This window comes from Phocoena phocoena, chromosome 9 (genome assembly GCF_963924675.1).
Source record: "Phocoena phocoena chromosome 9, mPhoPho1.1, whole genome shotgun sequence".
NCBI classification, from domain to species: Eukaryota; Metazoa; Chordata; class Mammalia; order Artiodactyla; family Phocoenidae; genus Phocoena; species Phocoena phocoena.
Genome location: NC_089227.1, coordinates 29,426,923 through 29,447,014, shown reverse-complemented (window position 1 = coordinate 29,447,014; position 20,092 = coordinate 29,426,923). Strand labels below are relative to the sequence as shown.

At 42.2% G+C, this 20,092-nt stretch overlaps 1 protein-coding gene across 2 annotated transcripts in view; it reads right to left on the bottom strand.

Annotated features, from left to right (window-relative positions):
• Positions 1–4,745: 4,745 nt before the first annotated feature.
• Positions 4,746–20,092, bottom strand: part of GRM3 (glutamate metabotropic receptor 3) — a 235,468-nt gene continuing 220,121 nt past the window's right edge. For both annotated transcript variants that reach the window (XM_065883527.1, XM_065883528.1), the window contains exons 5-6: positions 19,081–19,255; positions 4,746–5,301 (exon numbers count right to left, since the gene is read on the bottom strand). In XM_065883527.1, the coding sequence (XP_065739599.1) occupies positions 5,228–5,301; positions 19,081–19,255 (249 nt within the window). In that variant the 3' untranslated portion in view covers positions 4,746–5,227. The remainder of the gene's footprint in view (positions 5,302–19,080; positions 19,256–20,092) is intronic.

Sequence of the window (20,092 nt, the reverse complement as noted above, 5' to 3'; positions counted from 1 at the left end):
AAGGGTGGAATTACACTTTGTTTATCTGTTCATGGGTGTTTCCAGTTGCATTAGAGTTTTTATTATCACTTAAGAGTGCTGTCTACTTCAGTGCAGACAGGACCAGTTTACATTTCTTCAATACAGAAGAATCAGATGTTTTAGTAGGTGAAAAGTATAAATTGCCTCATCTGGCCCATTCCTTGATCTGATTCTGTCTCAAAGGTCCTCATCGTTGAACTCAGGTCTCAACACAGTCAAGACACTTTCCATTACTTTTTTTCATTGTATCGGCATGTTTAAAGTCAGTGTATTGCTGACATTTACCTTTTGACAGTGAAGATGTATAGAGTAGAACTTCTTCAGAGGACTTACATATCCTCACATCTATTTTCTACTGACCATGAACATCATCTCAGGTTTACATGCCCAAGTCCTAAATTAAAGTCACCCTAAAGAAAAGGACTCAAGGGGAGTAAACTGAAAAAAATCCCAACACCTGACTTATTCCTTGGATGCTAAAATGGAGTTCACCTTCACAGTAAGTGGCCAGAGATTACACACTTGCTGGATTTTATTTTGGTTTAACATTTTCATATGAGTTCATTTTAGGGTCATAAATGAAGGGAATAAAAGATAGGGGCGAATAATTAAAAATTAATTGATACTACTATTGCAATTGATATTAAATGATGTTACTATTGCAATTGTCTAGATCAGAGGCCAGCAAACTTTTTCTGGAAGGAGTCAGATAGTAAATATTTTCAACTTTGCAGGTCATGTGGTCTCTTGCGACTCTTCAGTTCTGCCATTGTAGCATGAAAGCAGCCACAGACAATACACAAATGGGTGTGGCTGCATTCAAAATAAATGTACTTTATGTGCGTGGAAACTTGTCATGAAATGTTACATTTCTTTTGATTTTTTTCCCCCAACTATTTAAAAATGTAGAAGCATTCTTAGCTCACAGGTTTTATAAAAACAGATGCTAGGCTAGGATTTGACCTGTGAGCCGTGGTTCGTTGACCACTGGTTTTAGTCACTACAACCCACCAACAAAACTATTTGGAAGAATCTGTTTGCACAGATTTTTTGCCCTTTAGGAGTTTACACCTTCAAAGTTTCTCAAGTCTCTAGAGAGGATCAAGAAAAAAATAACCCATCCCCCTCCCTTGATGATTTAATCACTCACCAGGTGACCAAGCTAGGTACTCTTCTGAGTTCCTTTTATAGTTCTGGGACTTGATTGTGGATATTGATTAGGAAATGATAACACTAAAACAAGTGAATTGGTTCAAAGTCAACCAGCACAATTGATTTAAAAGTCTTTTCTCATTGTAGTTTCTATAACATTTGTTGCTAAGGTAACTGGATTTGGAGATAATATTCAATCTTACGTACAGATTTATTCCAAGTAACTATGTGGAAGTAGTGTATATTGATGCGTATAGTGTCAGCCTAGGTTCCTGAGCTCTGGCGCTGGAGCAGGGTCCCCTGCCAGCCCCGGAGGGTCCATTGCATGTGTTCAGGCTGGGCACACCTCAGTCCACACACATTTACCAAATCCTATTTTAAGACTGACTGAGCTGCAAAAGACACATAGGATTCCTTCAGTGATTGATGGTTCAAGAAACAGACCTCCAGTCGCCTTGAATGAAATGTCCCAGTTTGGCTTTTCATTTGCCGGAATTTTCCTCATCTTATGAACAGTGACTCTTCGATGAAGAGCCCTGTCTAAAATAGCTTGTGGATATTGGTAAATTTGGTTTGGAGGGGAGTAAATATTTCCTCTATCTCAGATGGCTGATTTCAGATTACCATTGCTTGGCTTAAATGAATGAGTCCAACCAGTGACAACTGTGCAAATCTAAGCTTTTTGTCACAGAACAGGAGTGATAACTGCCTTATTCACGGGTTTGGGCCTTATTAGGGCTGTGAAGGTTAGAATCCATACTGATGTTCCATCTTCCTGGCGCCTCACTTTTCTTGGCTTCTCCATGTTTCTAGCCCTTTGCTGAAGAGCTCTGGCACCCAGAACTCTCATGGTGGGTGCGTGGATAGAGAGGGGGCGAGCTGAGGGGCAGTGTGGGGTGCATACTGTAAAGGGACACTGGCTGAATTAACTCCTTTCAGGCACTCTCCTAATCTGTCCTCTGTGTGGACTGCAAACCAGCTTGCCTCACACTTTGCAAATGGGACCTTTTTATTTTACCATGAGAAGCCCGAGTGCGCAAGAGAATCTATTAATACTTGAACTAGAGAGGACACGGAGTGTTCTAGAAACGGTAAACTCTCAGGAATCCAACAATAATCAACCATAACATTAGGTCCTGATATGTTTTTTATGAGTGGGATAGAGCATTCTGCTTGAGTTCCTTAAATTCAGGATGTGTTTGCAAAGATGGATTGGCTCCGTGAGTTTTATATTCTGAGAGAATGAAATGCCATTACTGGAGTTAAAAAAGAATCAATCCAAAACCTATTTGTTTGAAATGCCTCATGTGAAAAAGATTTTATAGCTGCTATTTTCCATACAGATGCTGCAAGTTCCTTACAAAATTACTTCTAGGGATCACACGTTAGGGGATGCACTTTTGAATAGGAAACACGGTACGAGGCAGGGGAGAAAAAGGTGATGAGAGCTGTCGGTCCATGCACTTTCAGTGCAAAGGCAGTGAGTGAAATAGAGCGGCCATAGATGGAAACCCAGCTCTCAGAAACACCCACTCGGGATTCACCCACAGCCCAATTGTCTTGTTTACAAAGATCCATGATCCGTTTGATTACTTTAGGCATTAGCTGTGTCTCTGAACAACCCGACTGATGCTGCCTTCCTTAGCCTGTCCCGTCCCGTCAGTGGATTGAGTTTGTTTTCTCTCCATCAGCCTTGCCGTTGCCTTGATATTGAGTAGATACGCATTCGGAGTACACTTATCTAGCAGTCCTGCCAGTTTCTGTCACAACAGACTTCTTTTTTTTTTTTTTTTGCGGTACGCGGGCCTCTCACTGTTGCGGCCCCTCCCGTTGCGGAGCACAGGCTCCGGACACGCAGGCTCAGCGGCCACGGCTCACGGGCCCAGCCGCTCCGCGGCATGTGGGATCCTCCCGGACCGGGGCACGAACCCGCGTCCCCTGCATCGGCAGGCGGACTCCCAACCGCTGCGCCACCAGGGAAGGCCAACAGACTTCTTTTTTGCCATCTAGTGCTGTTGAGTCTGTTACTAAGTCTGCCCCACACACTCCCCCCGAGTCCAGGTTCTTCTTTGAATATGAGAGTTTAGAGACTGTTTGCATTCCGGTCTTTGAGCCTCTGGTGAGTTTTGGACACATTGATGAGGATGCTGATTCAAATGCATCCAGAAGGAAGAAGAGAATTTCTAACATAGGACTCCTCACTTTATTTCCTTCAAGGCCAGTCCTGTTGGCTTTTATGCACCTGCTCATTATTTCTGAATATTTTCAATGTAGTACCAGTCTTGGTTAACCAGGCCCTGGTTATTTAGCCTGTGGGTCCCTCATAGCCTCCTCTTCCTTCCTCAGTTGCAGTTCCCTCATGAGCATATTTTCCAGTCTTGTTGCTTCTTAAAGGCAAGAACTATGTGTTAATCATCTTTTTCTCTGTCGTGGGTTGAAGAGTGGCCCCTTAAAAGACACGTACACATCCTAATGGTACTTCATTTCAAAAAAGGGCCTTTGTAGATGTCATTAAGGATCTTGAAATGAGATCAGCCTGCATTATCCCGGTGGGCCCTAAATCCAATGACAAGTGTCCTCATAAGAGACACACAGAGGAGAAGGTGACATCAAGGTGGACGTAGAGATTAGACTGATTTGATGTCAGGAAGCTGCCAGCCACCAGAAACTAGAAGAGGGATGGAGTGGATTCTCCCCTGCAGCTAAGAGGGTGCAGCCCTGATGACACTGAGAGTCAGTTTCTGTTGTTCTAAGCCACCCAGTTCGTGTTAAGTTGTCAGATGAGTTAACAGGAAGCGAATACCTTCTCTGTCCATGGTATCTGGTGCAGGACCTACCAGATAGGTACTCAGCGAAGTTTTCTACATTAATCAATGGTTCGTGACTCAAGGGTTTACCAGGAGAAAAAGGACAGTGCTGGTAAGAATGAGCCAGTTTTAGCTTATCCGTGCTTTCCCTGTTGGCTCCTTTATTTAGGTTAGTAAAATATTCAGGTTTAGAGATGAGTCTGTATACCTGAGCATTGTTCTTGGGACTTTGGAAAAGCATTGGAAAAGAAGATGTACTACATTTTTGTTGCTACGTTCAGCTATGAACCATGAGGGTGATTTTCCAATGGAACAACAAGATGCTTCCCCAGGCTCCTTGCTAGGAATTAAGGTTGTTTTGGGAAATGAGAGCCATCAAACCTCCCCTGGCAGGTCAGCCTCTGCAATCAGAGGAATGCAGGGATGGAGGAACCCTCTCTTTGCCTCAGAGCCATATTTGGGCAAAATCTGGGCTGCCGTACAGATGTGGCTTAAAGAAACCAACAAGGGTATTATCATCTGGCCACTGTAATCCCCTGATATTTATGCTGTCATCAGTCAAATTCTGATCATGCTATCTGCAAAGAAGGCTACATCTGCTCACAGCTCCCTCGTAGGGTAACAACTTGTGTTCAGTGTATCTAGATGTGAAGAGAAGCACGGTTAGATCATTTCTTCCGACATTAAAAAAGTAGAAATGGTCTAAAGTCAACATACTCAAATTACCTGGAATGATTTAAAAAAAGTACAAGCCATTATCCACCATGCTGGAAAACCTTGAAGGTTTTATTCCCAATATCTTTGCATTAATACAGATGCTTTTTACTTTGTGCTGAGAAAAACAACCTGTTACACATCATGTAACTTTAATATACAACATAGAAACTCATCCTAAGTTAGTTACAACAAGGACCTACAAAAAACTTCATAGGAAAAAAAGTTACCTAATATCGCCACTGTATTTTCTAATAGACTGACCCTGTTAGACCCTGTCACCAGTGCTCAGCGCTGTAAACAATGGTTATTTCCATGTTTTGGGGACTTGTTAATAATAGGGACACTAAAATGAGTCTAAAAAGTTCTAGCACGTCACTATATACTGTACAGTCCTTAAAAATAATTTATTGTACTGTTTCTAAAAAAAGGTACTAGGGGTGTTCTTTTGCTCTGTTTCCACATTCCGGAGCTGCATGTGAGCACTTTCATCTAACAGCCTAAAATCACGAGAACTGAACTGCAATTCACAATCACAGAGATGACGTGGTGGAGTCTAGGACTTCCCGCCCGTTGCACACCGTCGGCACATACGTGCTTGCAGAGGCTGGAAAACAGAGCAGGACAGAAAATTCTGGATTAATCAAGGGGGCCACAGAGCTACTGGCATGGATAATCCTAGACACTAGTTAAAAGCGAAAAACTCATTTTAACTTGGCCTTGGAAAATGCTAGATGATTTAGTGCTGTAGTAGGTCAACTTTCTAAACGTGCTCTGCTCAAAATTAGTTTGTATCCTGGAACTTACCTCCATTACTGTCGTACCTCTTGGAGAGAGTTGATAAGCATAATCACTGTTGAAAGAAGCCACTTGTGGGTTTAAAATTAGCTTTGGTAATCTTTCAACTGGTTAAAATACAGTGTGCAAAATTGAAAGCTCACTGCAGTTTCCTTAGACTGTTAAATTAATTACTATTTTCAGTACCTGAATTAATTTTGTTCTCTCTGGGCAGGGATGTCTCTACATAGTGCCATAAGTCATCTGTGAACTCTACTGCCTGAGAGAATGGTTTGCTATACTTTCATTGTTCAGTGGATAACCTCAGTGAAAATTCTAGTGAGGGCTGTGGTGCGAAGAACTTCAATTTCATAATAGTTTGCAGACAGGGAGACATTCCAAAGGGATGATGCTTTTGTTAGTGACAATAGTGATGACAGTGTTAGGGTGTGAGTATAATACAGATATGTATATTCATTCTTTTTATGGCTTGTCGTTTTCCTAGATAAAATTCCTAGCTCCGAACTTGTTTTAAACATAAGTTTCGTTTTTGTGAGAAATCTAGGGACAGTTAGGTGACACCTGTTTTGCCCTGAAAGCTCTTTCCTTTTACTGAATGAGAACAAAAGCAAGGAGCCCCATCCTCCATAGGATGAAAGTGTATGGCCAAGAGAATCAGTTAGCGACGGCCTCACATTACCTTTTGGAGCTGATGACGTCCCATTGCTTGACCTGTCCATCTGGACGCACTCTGCCTGTGAGGAGCTGACCCTCTTGGCTACCTGACCACAGCGCAGGTCAGGCTGCCCAGTCAGCTGTCCCATTCTTCAAGGGCATAGCTCTTGGTTAATAATCAGATAAACTAATTTCATGTCATGTTCAAGTGTTCATGTTCGCTCTCCTAGCGGAAATATCCTTGCTCGATGAAATTGCATTTTTCATAGGAATTTCTTTAAACGCGAAGGAAAAGCTAAGTATGAAATTTGATACTATGTGGCATTAAGTGGGGGAACATTCACCATCTTTGGGACACTGAAGTCTTTCAGCAGACACCGCCCCAACTAGGGGAACTCCAGCCTCTCAGTTTTGCACTGATTACTTGTCTAGGTTTGTGAGAAGAAGTCAAGTCTGTATGGCTGCCTAAGGTTACAGTGGAGTCATGTGACATGGTAACGCTTTTGGAGATTTTTTTCCTTTTATCATTTTTAGAATGAGGTTCAGTTTCTTTTACGGTATGAGCCCACTAAAAGCTGCAGTATCTTGGGGGACAGGGATGGCATAATCCACATTTCCCGAAACTTCTACAATGAAGACACAGTGTGTGCCAGATAAATGCTGGATGGAAGGTGATAGTGATAATAATTCCAAATGCGAGGGCATTAATTTATTCTTTGCAAAGCTTCTTAGTATACTTTATCTAATTCTCGCTTCATCAAAGCTAGGTAAGGCAAGAGAAAGAACAAGGTGAAACGGAGTCCAAACAATGCTTCTGGCCATTCAATATGTGAGTTCTCTGCAGCTTCCTTGTAACCACCTGTCTACTTGGCATCTCCATGAGGCTGTTTAATAGGCATTTCAAAATCAAGTAGCCAACACATGACTTTTGATTCCCTAACCTGTCCCCATTTAGTCTTCCTTTCCTCAGTGAATGGTCTCACCATCTGGCTAGTTATCCAAACCGAAAGTCTAACATTTAAGCTTCTTTCCTTTTTTGTCTCTCCTTGCGTGTCAAACCCATGCTCGAGTCCCATCAACTCAGGCTCCATCTCCCAACTACTTCTGTCTCTGCATCCAGCGCCCCGGTCCAGGCCAGCATTCCCTCTCTCTTGGCCACTGGAATAGCTGCACTCCTGGGGTCTCCGCGTCCACCCTTGCTTCCCGGCAATGCTTTCTCTATACAGTAGCCAGAGTAGTTTTAAATGGAAGTCACCTACCTACACACCTCCTGTGGCTTCTCTTTGTGTTCTCCTTACTGTGGTTTATAAATCCCAGCACGATTCAGACCATGCCTATCTTTCTGAATTCACCTAATTCTGTGCTCCCGCCCCTACGCTTTTTTTGCTTTTGTTCTCAAACACAGAATACCTATTTCTCAGTTTCTGGCCTTTTGTAATAGCTGTTGCCTCTGCCAGGAATGTTCTTCCCTCTCTTAATCACATATCTGGCTCCTTCCTGTCATCCACGTGTGAAGTGTCACCCTCTGAAAAAGGCTGTCATCAGGCCACCTAGTCTGAGGTAACCAGCCAGTTTCTCTCTGTCACGTTATCCCATTTTAAAGCTGAGTTTTTTCCTTGCCTTTTTTTTTTTTTCTTTCTTTCTTAGTGTCTTATGTCTTATACTCTTGACTAGAAAGTATGCTGGGGCTCTGCTTGTCTTTTTCACTATTTTATCCCTATTGCTGGTCATGGAATAGACACAGTATAAATATTTTCTGAATGATTGTATGAATGGTTGCCTTTCAAAGAATGGGGGAACCAAGAAGTTTAAAGAAAGAAATAATCTATTATCCTGAAGAAATGACCAGCAAACGTGAGGCCTTTCGGCGGCCTCATTTTGGAGCAGGTTGGCCTTTCTACTTCTCAAGCCACATGGTGGCTTCGACCATCACCCACGTCTGCAAAGAACTGGCTGGGGCTGTGAGCATCCCATAGCGGGCATGCTGCCTTTGACATTTGGACTAAGCTCTTCATCTTTTCCAGGATCAGGTTTTATTATTTCTGTGCAGGTTTTTCATTTTCAGAGGTTGAAGAGGAATGATGTGTCACGGGGGTACGTCTAGGAGAACCAGGGATTAGTGTGTTAATGCTCCTTGCTGTCGACCTTGAACTAGTCTAATCCCCTCTCTACCTGCACTTTTAAAGATGGTGTCAGAAACCTACTGCGATGTTCCCCGCACTATTCTGGAATTTAGTGTAATTCTGTTCTTAAGCGTGCACTTGTGATTTGTTTGCTGACTGCATTCTAAGTTCTTAAAAATTGGGTATATTTTGACCACGTAGGTAAGAAGTACACGGGCTGCCCAGATAGCCACATAGAAGATCCTCAAGCTTATTAGTGTCACATAATCTTCTACTAAACGCCCTGTGGACATCATTATGGAAGGTTACAGAATAACCTGGAATAACCTACCTGCTTTGTAGGGACATTAAAGGGAACACCCTATGTTAGAATGTCTAAACTCTTTGAGGGGAAGACAATGCAAATTCAAGGTCTTCTTGCAAAGAATAACAACGGCAAAAAGCCCCACAAGACTCTGCAGGTATTTTTTTCCCCTAAACACTTTTTAGTGTATTGAAGGGGATTGTAACTTGTATTTTTCTGCTTCTCTTCTTCTGTTTCATCTGTAGCTTTTGCCAGTGCATTTTTTATTATGTAAAAAAATATTCTCGTTTTGGTACGTGCTGCTGAATATAACAGAGGAAATTACTGTTTTATGAGTTTACCATCTCAGTTACTTTGCCTTTCATAAATATTTTACATATGCTCCTGGATTAGCCCATCTGTTATTCCCCAAGGTAGTAAAATACGTGGAAGAGGGAAGTGCCGTCATTTTCGTGTGTGCGTTTGTGATGAGCTTCTCTATGAGTTTCATGAAATTCTCACGAGATTTTTAATGGCGTAAGTTTAACCTATTTTCTTAAGTGAGGTTAGGCAGATTTCTGTAATCATCCTTTCTGTCAGAAATAAGAGGTGTGCAGGCTTATTTTTGGCTCTTCTGGGAGTGGGGGGTGAGTAGCCGCTGTTACTCTAGGCTAACGTGGTACTTCTTGCTATGTAAAAAGCTGTAAAAGACCTAGTAAGTTCCACAGCTGACCACAGAAGGACCATTCACACCCATCAAAAGGCACGTTTTGCATCACAAGCTTGGTGAAGCTCTAGAGATCAATGCAGCCAAGGGGCAGCTTTGTCTAGCACCGTGAAATCCACTTTTCTTGTACCAGTGAAGCAGAGACTGGCCCAGGCTTTGGAGAAAATGACCCGATTTTTTCTAACTGGGCCCTCGATCAAGGCTAAACATATTTATTTAATAGATTCTTATGGATGCCAAGTCTGTTAGTCAATTTAGTGACTGAGACTTGGTTCCTGAGAATCAGTGTGTTACTCTGTGTAATAGATCAGACTTGGAAAAAAATAAAACAAACATTTAAACAGAAAAGACATTCCAGTCTGTTTCCATCTGTTCCATTTCCTCGCTCCTGGTGACCCCAAATAATTTCTCCCAGCAAGTCTGCTTGTTTAGATGTTTTAATTCTGTGGTCATGGAATACAATTTCCATCCGTTATTTGTTGCCTTGTCCTCCTGCTTTGTCACTGAACCTGGTTTTTTACTCATCACCTTAATTTACCTGTGCGAGGGCCCCTTGGTCCCATTTCAAAAGAAGTATACGTGTTGATAATGTTGTCTGGGCAGATGCGACACTGCCAGCCACTTGTTTGGTAGCCTTGCTATGTCAGAGATTTCTCAGTGGGAGACTGAGAATCCATTATTAATAAAAGTGGGCTAGATTCTCAGGGGGTGTTTCCCCCTTTATGACCAAAGTAATTGTCTTAAACTGTTACTAGTAGTCTTAAGAGGAAATCATATTCATTATGATGTTGGATAGAAATCTGTAAACATAAGATTTAGTTTCCAAGTGTGGAGTTAGAACTTATGAAAGCAAAGACTTCTTCATTCAGTGATTCATTTCTTAGGAGACAGGATTCATGGTAAGAGAAAATACGGCATGTACCTTTTTATAGACCGCGATGCAACTTAATTACCTCATGAACAGAAATGCCACTTGATCTTCAACTTAATACCTCAGTCCACTGTTGCCACATCATGCGGTCCTTTCCAATCGTGTTCTTTTATTCTCTCTTCCCTCCCCCAAGAAGTACCAAAGTTGGATGCACAATAATTTCTAAATAAAAAGACTCAACATTTTTTTGTACTCTTCTACCTATTTTTCATTCTTCCCACATCCTCTTAGTTGCTTCACATCTCCTGTTTCCCCTCTTTTCTATCCAAATGTGTTTTCAGGCGAGGAGCAGAAACTCATTCACCTCAAGGCTCAAACAACTAATAGGAGCTATAAGTGCTACGACATCTAGGGGTCCAAATCAGAAGCCGAAAGGGTTAAACTCTAATCAAATAATGTCAGGCGTTAATCACTCCTCCTTTCTAGTGGAGCTGATCCTGTCAGCCTCACCTTCCAGTTATCCACAGCATCTGCACGCTGTATTAGCTTCCACTGCTACCAACCTGATTGAAGCCACCATCATCTGGGTTAGGCAGTAGCCTCCTAAATGAGGTCTCTGCCTACTCGCTGTCTTGTATTCTGCCCACACGGCCAAAACCATGCTTTTAAAGTCAGGTCCTGCCACAGCTCCGATGAAACCCTTCAAGTGTTTTCTCAGTTCTTGCAACAGAAAAGTAAAAGTCCTTACAGTGACTTGCAGAATCCTACAAGATCTGCTCCATCTTTGTCCTCATCTCCTGTCACTTTCACCTTTATTCATTTCCCTAGAGCCTCTGGCCTCTTAGATGTTCTTCTAACTTTGGACCTTCGCGTTTGCTGTTCCCTCTGCGTGGAATGTCTTTCCCCCAGATACCGGCCTGGCTCCCTTCTTTCGTTTCCATCATGTCTCTGTTCAGTGTCACCTTATCACTTCCTTCCACTCTATAAAAACAGGAACTCTCTGTATCGTCAGTCCACCTTATTTGCCTATGTCCCGTATTATTTTCTTCACATCACTTATCAGCACCTGAGTTATTAAGCATTGTCGGTTTGTCTGTCTGTGCCCCCTCTTGCCCGATTAGAATGCAAGCACCGTGAGTGTAGAGTCGGTCTGTTTTGTTCATTACCACATCTCCAGTGCCTAGAGCTGAGCCTGGGCACAGAAATTTCTTCAATGAAGGAGTGAATTATCCATCAAATTGGTCACATTTACTTGGTTAGTGGTTTCTCTCCCAAACTCTCTGAAATTATTCCAGGTAAGGCAGAAATGTTAAAATTTTTTTTCCATATGAGTAGACATTTTCCTGCTATAGGCGCAGAGATATTTCCATTTATAGATGTCCTCCAGAGAATTTCACTAAAAATGAAGTCATAGAAATAGCATATAATAAATTGAGGTTAGACCCTTTGCTTTGTTTTAAGGTTTTGATCATCTGAGATCAATGTATGGGCAGTATTTGATTAAATACATATTTTCTTTTTTATTGACATATATACATAGTTCTCAGCACGGTACCCTGTTCCCAAAGGCGTTAATAAATTTGGGGTTATGTGGGAATGCAGATGACTATAGGTATCTCTCATACAATACCTGACTCGCTGGTTTAGGGACTCTCTTTGAGCTACTGTGTTTACATTCTGTTCTAATGTACAATACAGAAGAGAAACTGTACAATGTAATGTAATTCAAGAAAGTGATGCTTTTAAAAAACTATGGAAATGAGGGAAATTATATCTGACATAAACATTAACTGTATTCATTTGTCTTCATCAAATCACATTTTCTAAGAAACTTAGTGTGTAGCCTCTTTGGAATATCAATGCCACACCTTGTCTGTGTGCAGCCTGGACGTGGGGATCACCGGGGGCTCAAAGAGACATGATTTATGCTGTTGAACTCCCTGGTATGGGCTTTTGAGAGGAACACAAGTCTGTACTCAGGCTGGTAGGACAAGATGCTGTCATGTGTGGTGCTTAAGAGAAAGCTTTTAACTTGAAAAAAATCATTGCATGTGCAGATGCTAAGATTCTTACTGTCAGAATAGTCTCTGAGGGCTTCCCTGGTGGTGCAGTGGTTGAGAGTCCGCCTGCCGATGCAGGGGACGCGGGTTCATGCCCCGGTCCGGGAAGATCCCACATGCCGCGGAGCCGCTGGGCCTGTGAGCCATGGCCGCTGAGCCTGCGCGTCCGGAGCCTGTGCTCCGCAACGGGAGAGGCCACGTCAGTGAGAGGCCCGCGTACCGCAAAAAAAAAAAAAAAAAAAGAATAGTCTCTGAGATGAATTTTGTAACTGAGCTGGGGCAGAAAATCCAGAGGCCACAGGAGCCATAGAGCAGCTTTTGAGAGTTTTATCTATGACTTCAGTTATCAAATTCCTTAAAGTACCTAATAGATGGGACCCTGGTTTTCTCATCTATAAATGTGTTTGTTAGAATAAATGATCCCTAGCATCCCTTCCAGCTCCAGGCTGTGTAATAAAGAAGGTGGGCTATAGCTGTTTGGGGAAAACTTAGCAAAATAGTAGAGGTAAAGAGAAAATGATTTAAGGGTTGCTTTAGAGTGGTTGTGAGAGAAGTAAATGGAAATGTCAAATAAAAGAAGGAGAGGTATTAAACATCAATTTCCTAACGTATAATAGGGTTACCTATCATAGCTGGAGACTATCCCCCCCATCCTCAATGAGGGAATGAAAGGGAATAGAAAGAATGAGGTTCTCAGGCGTGCTGTGGACTTTGCTCTCTTAAGGGAAAATGGATTGACATATATCTGATTTGGATGTACTAGATGTATTCTGCCTGGAAGCAAATGGCTCAACTTAGTGACAACTCTAGGCTCTTCCTACGTTGGTCAGAGAGGATTTATGTTTATAATATACTTATGCCTGTGGCGAAGAAGACGTTCATTTCATTCTGGGTTGCCAAATAACTTCCTCATTTGCTGGCCAGTCATCATGGGACTCCCTGAACTGTAAAGTGCAGGTGTATTATGCTGTTTTTCTGGACTAGCACAGTAGAGAAGAAACTTGGCATTACGTGCTTTTTTTTTTTTTTTAATAAAGTCCTGTTCAGAGTTGGACAGTGGCTTGCCCCGGCCAACTGGGGTATCTTCAAAGCTTGGCCATTGATCAATGCAAAGGCTTGTCCTCAGGCACTTGCTTTCTGTTGCTAAAGCTCTGTGGCAAATTATACTGTGAAACTAGAAGACGGTCCCCTCGATCTTTTTAGACTGCTGCTTTCTTTTTATAATGTGCAAATGCTTAGTGATAAAGAATAATTCTATTAATTGAGCAGTTCGCACACTACCACCTAGACAAGTGACTTTCCGAATAAGGTTGTGGCAGAGGAAATCAATCTCCATATGCCCATGGCTCCTCCGGGACCCAAATCTGGGCATCATTAATTAGCAGAAGCCTCTTGGCTGATTTAATGATAATGACATACATACATCTGAATGATCACCGTGAGCAAGGGAAATACACATCCCTGTAGGACCACGTCTGGGGACATAATAGCTCTGAAGACTGTTGGACACACTCCATTTCTTTCTTCTCCCCCCAGCCTACGCTGATGCAAACCCATATTAGCGTCAGCAATATTCTGACCTGCGCAGGGCCTATAGCGTTTTATGCTGCCAAACCTCACGTGTGCATCCAGTTTGTCTCCCTCAAAATGACGCCATTCGCTTACGTTCTGCACCCATGCTGGTAGAGCAAGATGCTGTCAGGTGTAGTGCTGAAGGGAAGGCTTTTAATTAAAAAAAGAAAAAATCATTGAATTTGCAGATGCTAAGATTCTCAGCATACGTTTTTGATTGCCTGTCTTTGGGAGTCAGCTGTGGGAAACTCCTTTGCTTCTAAAGCTGAACAAAACAAAGAATGACCTCTTTTTCTTTTTTTTTCCTCTTCCAAATACAAAGGATGTTTACTTATGTGTGTGGGTGTGGGAGCAGCATTATAAATATGAACTTAGGATTTCAGGGTCTCTGAGTTCTACTGCTATTGGAAGGTGCATTCCCACCTTCAGTAAATGTTTCTTGAGTGGCCAGGTGCTTCTATGGGAGAAATGCCTTCTGTGGAGGGTTCGGACAGTAATGGGGGAAATGACTGTGCCGGAATGTGACTCTTGGCATCATGAAGCAAAGGATGGGACTTCAAGGGCCTCTCCTTCTCTGAACCCAGGGCCTCCTTTCTCTTTGAGGGCATCTAAGTGGAGCTCCCTGCTCTGCACTGATAGCAGTGGATGAAGCAGACAGGATGGTTTGGGCCAAGGTTCTCAAACCGTTTTCATTGGACCATCTCTGTTGAACCAGCTGGAGTATCTGTTACCGACCACACTTCTGGCCTTTACCAAGACCCCATGATACAAAGGGTGGGGCCTGGGAATCTCCATTTCAAAGAGTTTTTTTTTTTTCTAATACACAAATACTGGGGACAACTGGCCTATGGGTACACTTAGTGGAGAAAAATTACTGTTTCATTTTTATTATTCTGACTCCCACTGTATGTAGTTAATCAGATACAACTAAAATTGGTCTCTTTTGCATACAGCAATATGTAAACATTTCTCAGATGGTGAGTTTTCCAAGATGTCCTGAACGATGTTCTTTCTTCCATGCCTGCTTCTGAGTTTGGCCATGCTTTTCTATCTTTTTGGAGCAACTGCTCAGATTTTAAAACCCGCTAACTGAACTTCTTTCTGCTGTCAGCCACCTTAGCTGCTGTCAGGGAGCTCACTTAGACTCCAAAGTGATGTGGTATCTCTGCTACTCTCTCGCCAGAGAATTAACCCTGAATTAATATGGCCGCAGCTTCCAGTCAAGGTGACTTCTTGGTAGTGCATAAGCTTAAGTGCGTCACGTCACTTAATCCCTGCTAAGAGTGCGGTACCGGTTGGATTTGGGATTTGGAGAGTGTAACATAATAAAAATGGTCACAAATTCTTTGAGCGGTGGAGTCTGCCTCCCTCCCCTTGAATCTGGATGGGCTCTATCATGCTGTCTGGGTCCCATGTGGAGAGGCATCCCACCAAGGCACCATGTATGAGAGTGAATCACTGTGGACCCTCCAGATCAGTTCAGTCTCAGCTGACACCACAGAAGGACCCCAGTCAGGGCCTTGCAGAGCACGTGGACTGCTCAGTCAAGCCTTGCCTGAATTCCTGACCCACTAAATCAAGAGAAATAACAAAAGGGATTTCTTTTAAGCCACTAAATTTGGGGGAAGTTCGTTATGAGGGAATAGATAACTAAATGTGTCTGTGCGGGGGGGTAACTCCGTTGCTATACCAGCTGACTCTCGTCCATACATGGGGTTTTTGTTTTTACCTCTGGAGGCACTAGGTCAGAAAAACAGCAGCAATACTGGGAACAATAATCCATTGGAATAAAATGCCTGCAAATACTTAACCAGAAGAACATAAATTATGTACAACCTGAGAAAAACATACACTGTACTTAATGAATGCAGAGCGGTTTAAGGATTTTTCTTGATTCTTTAAACAGCGTACTTTCCAGTATTTAGGAGGGAGATGGATATTAATTGAGCTGAATCTATAATGGAGGAAACAGGCACTGAAATATGAAACCAGTTGCTTAAATTTTCATCATAGTGGGTCAGTAACACGTTTATACATAGAACTAGATCCCATAGGCAAGTGGCTTTCAAATATCTTTGATTGCAGTTCATAGAAATAAATATTTTACCTGAACCTGGTACCCATACGTAAACTTGAGCAAACTTGGTGAAATACTATTTACCCTGTTACGTATGATGCACTCTAAGATACTTTATTCTCTTCTCTTTTATTTTTATATTTTTTATTATTATTATTTTTAAATGTCCAGGTCACTTTTATTTTATTTAATTAATTAATTAATCTGGCCACGCCGTGTGGGATCTTAGTTCCCTGACCAGGGGTCGAACCCGTGCCCCCTGCATTGGGAGTGCAGAGTCTTAACCACTGGACCACCAGGGAAATCCCTCTATTTCCGTTTTTAAAAAATGCTGGTCAGACATGCTAAATAAATTTCATGACCCATTAATGGATTACATTCTACAGTATGAAAAACACTGCCCCGGACACTAACCTTCCTGGGACCAGGGATTCTGTCCTATTCACCACTGTGCTTAGAAATTTCTGGTGTATAGAAGGCATTCAGGCATTTAATGACTTTAATGAATTTCATGACAGTGGTTCCAATTTATTAAAATAGGAAGGATACTAATCACAAGTCAGGAAATCCAGTGTCAACTCTTGAATCATTGTATATCCTTGAGAAGTAACTTCTCTTATTTTCTCACCTATAAAATAGAAGTTGTGATATCTTGTACACATGGGATAAGATGAGCCCACAAATATTAAACTATCGTGAGTTAAAGATAAAGAATTAAAAATAAAAGATCAATGGATTCATTACTTACGCACTTCGAAATGCCTAGAGATACCACTCAAATACTTCACTTTGTTACTTTACTGCCACTTCTTTGATTTGGATTAATTAGAGGAAAATTGTGGGGAAAATGAGATCGAAATTTAGACCTTTTTAAGGAAAAAAAATTAAATTTCACTGAGTAACAAAGTAGTCCTAAAATGTTGGGCTGGATAGACTCCTACCTTGAAGTATTAGTTGGGCCACTAGCAGATTAGATACTGAGTGACAGCTTAAGCAGGCCCATGGCAGTTGCAGTACATTGTTTTTGTGTAAATGAACATTTCTGAAATTCTGAGGGGAGACTCCATTGGGTAAAGTGTCCTTGTTAACTCTTCAGGAATTTATTAATTCCTAGTACATACATTAGAAAATGCCACCATATCTAAATTACTGAGGTTCGGACGTATGGGATCTGAAAAGTGTCTGTGGAAGACTTAGGGACTCCGCTAAATTGTTTTTTTTTTTTTGCGGTACGCGGGCCTCTCACTGTTGTGGCCTCTCCCATTGCGGAGCACAGGCTCCGGACGCCCAGGCTCCGCAGCATGTGGGATCTTCCCAGACTGAGACACGAACACGTGTCCCCTGCATCGGCAGGCGGACTCTCAACCACTGCGCCACCAGGGAAACCCGGCTAAATTGTTTTAATAACAGCCAAGAAGAGCTCTAAGCTATCAACAAGACTCTTTCTGCCCAGAGGTAAATCATGCTGCATAGCCTAGGGTAATTTTCCTTTTGTTCTCCCTGGAAAGTCTACCAAGTAAGTAGTTCATGGGAAATTTCCCGGCTTGTTTTCTGGATGAAGTAGCACGATACGGTGGTTTGATGCCCTGGCTTTGAAATCAGAGAAACTGGCTCTTAAGTTCTGGTTCTGCCACTTTCAATACGTGTGACCTTGGGTAGATCCCCAAGAGTTGTGAGCGTTAAATAAGCTATATCCCATGTGCACACATGTATGAAGTACTTGGCACAATGCCCAGCACAAAGGAAACCATGAATGATAGTTCCTCTTAGCTGTATTATTGTTGCTTTTATTAGTTATTATTATTAGTTATATGCCAGTTCTTTCTGGTCTGGAGTAGCTAGCTTTTATAGTTCAGCTGCTGGAAAAGAGATTTGTTTGCTCAAGAAATAAGCAGGTTTCTTTAAGGTTCAAGGAAAATTATTTCACAAGTTTTACCAGGTCCTGGGACTCAGCCCTCGTGACACCTGGAAATTTAGCTGAAAATGCAATAAGGTCTCCATCTCTATAGCAGCTGAGACGCAGCAGTGGTATACACAGCGCATCACGGAACACGTGCTGTCAGCCGTCAGTCTTCCCTTTGTTTGCCAGGAAAAGGGCAGCCCTATAAAATTGTGCACTTTGTTGGAGAAACTGGGGCACTAATGCGATTGCTCACTTTGTGACGCTGAGCTATTTCAAAGTTTCCTTTGTAATCGGCTCGGGGCAAAATTGTGAAGTAGTCATTTGTCTCTGTCACTTCCAGGCCTCCTTCCCCCCACCCCCCCTTCCCCTTCCTCTCCCCTCCTTCCCCCTCATCCTTCTGTCAGTGCATTTCTCCTACTTTATACCATAGATTAGCTGGAAATGGCTTAAAAGGTTGTCCCCTTTAGCAACCTTTGTGTTTTAGATGCCTCTAAAGAATTAAATGATTCTCCAAGGCTACTGTTGCAGATATTTGCAGGCCAGGAGGTGAGAGAATTCTGGCTGGGAGTTACCCTGGTATCTTTCAGTTAGCACTGCCTTCTCGGCTGAAAAAACATTGTGTCTTTGAAATAGGAGGAAGATCTATTCTAGCGTTTTCCAAAGTGTATTCCATGGGCTGTGCAGTTGATTTTACTGTGATCAATTACTTTTAAGGGACTGTAAATAACAAAGTGAAACAGGTTTCCCTGCTGTAGAGAGTCTGAAAAACCTTTTTCATGCTCATGTCAAAGGAGGTGCTTTGAACTTCCAAGTGGGTATTTAGGATGTAGCATTTTCCACCTTATTTGCTTATCTTCCTCTTTGAATTTTTATGTAGCACCTTCGGCATCTGTGTGACACAGAACATACTTTACAGAGCACCAGTCTAGTCCAACCCTCTAGGCCAACTAAGGAAGGGAACAGTAAAGTGATGTGCTCAAGGTTACCTGTTGACCTAGTTGCAAAGTCAGGACTAGAAACTTGGTTCTCTGGCTCTACAACTTGGTCAAAAATCCCATTTGTGTTTATGGATTTCATGTCTGTCATCCCTGCTAGACCGCGTACTGCCAAAACCGAACCTTGACCTCTTCTGCTTATCGCTGTATCCTTAGCACCCAGCACAGTACCTGGCACACAGTGATCAAGCCAGCACTTAATTGAATTGAGATTGATTATGGGGATGGACGTGTGTTGCCTGTTTCTGTCTATGTCTGTTGCTTCTCCTTCTAGCCTGCTCCCTACTATATATGAAGGGGTCAGCGTCAAGTTCCATACTTACACTGAGAATACGTGGTCCCAGTTCCACTGACACTGAACCTGTTCAGGTGCAGTCTGTGTGTGACCACATTCTTCTGGGGTTGAAACAGGATGATGTGCACCTTGGGTGCAAACAAACAGCCCAGGACCACGAATCCACTCAGGCTAACCGAGATGCACATGGTCGTTGTCTGCACCTGTAAGAAAAGATTGCCTAGTTAAGCGTCTTGACTATAAATTCAATACAGTGGCCAACTCAAGAGAGCACTGAAAAAAGAGCAAACGGAAAAAACCCAAATCATCCACAGTTCTGTTCTTACTCTAACCAAACCAATGCAGCAATTATATTGGATCTTCTGAGCTTGGGATGCACATGGAAACATTGCTTAGGATTTGTAAGCAAACACTCTCTGTGTTTGGTGTCCTGAAGGCTTGCCAAGACTTCACACAGATTTTCTTGTCTTGTTTTGTTTGTTTTCCTCTTTACTTTGTATAAAGATATTTCTGCAGAATCTTAAAGAGTAAAATATCAATATTCAATGATGAAGTGACCAGATAACTGATCATTTGGGTCCATCAACTTGGCTTGTTTAGGGTTTACTGTATTATGAACAAATCTGGTCCTGTTTCATATTTCCATTTCTCTTTCTTGCTGGGAGCTCTATCAGCTCTTGGTTTCCCTATTCAACACTACGGGACGTTATCAACTTTCTTCCGGGGTACCTACTCTTTTAATTATTTCATTAGCATCTCTCTGGAATTTTGATACATCAGGTACTCGCTGTTCCATCTTTCTGTTCTCCAGGCTTCTATGCACGCATCCTTGACAGAGAATTTTCCCTTGCTCCCTCTTTGCTTCCCCTGAAAGCAAACCTCAGAACTAGGTTTTATCATCTCTTCTTTTCATTCCCTTGCCCGCACTCTTCATCTTCTCCGCTCTCCTCATTTATCCTGGCTTCAGCTCCCATAGATTTTCTGGAAAATCCCAAATTAGATTCTACATATTTAATCACTTTCAGTATGAAAAATGGAAA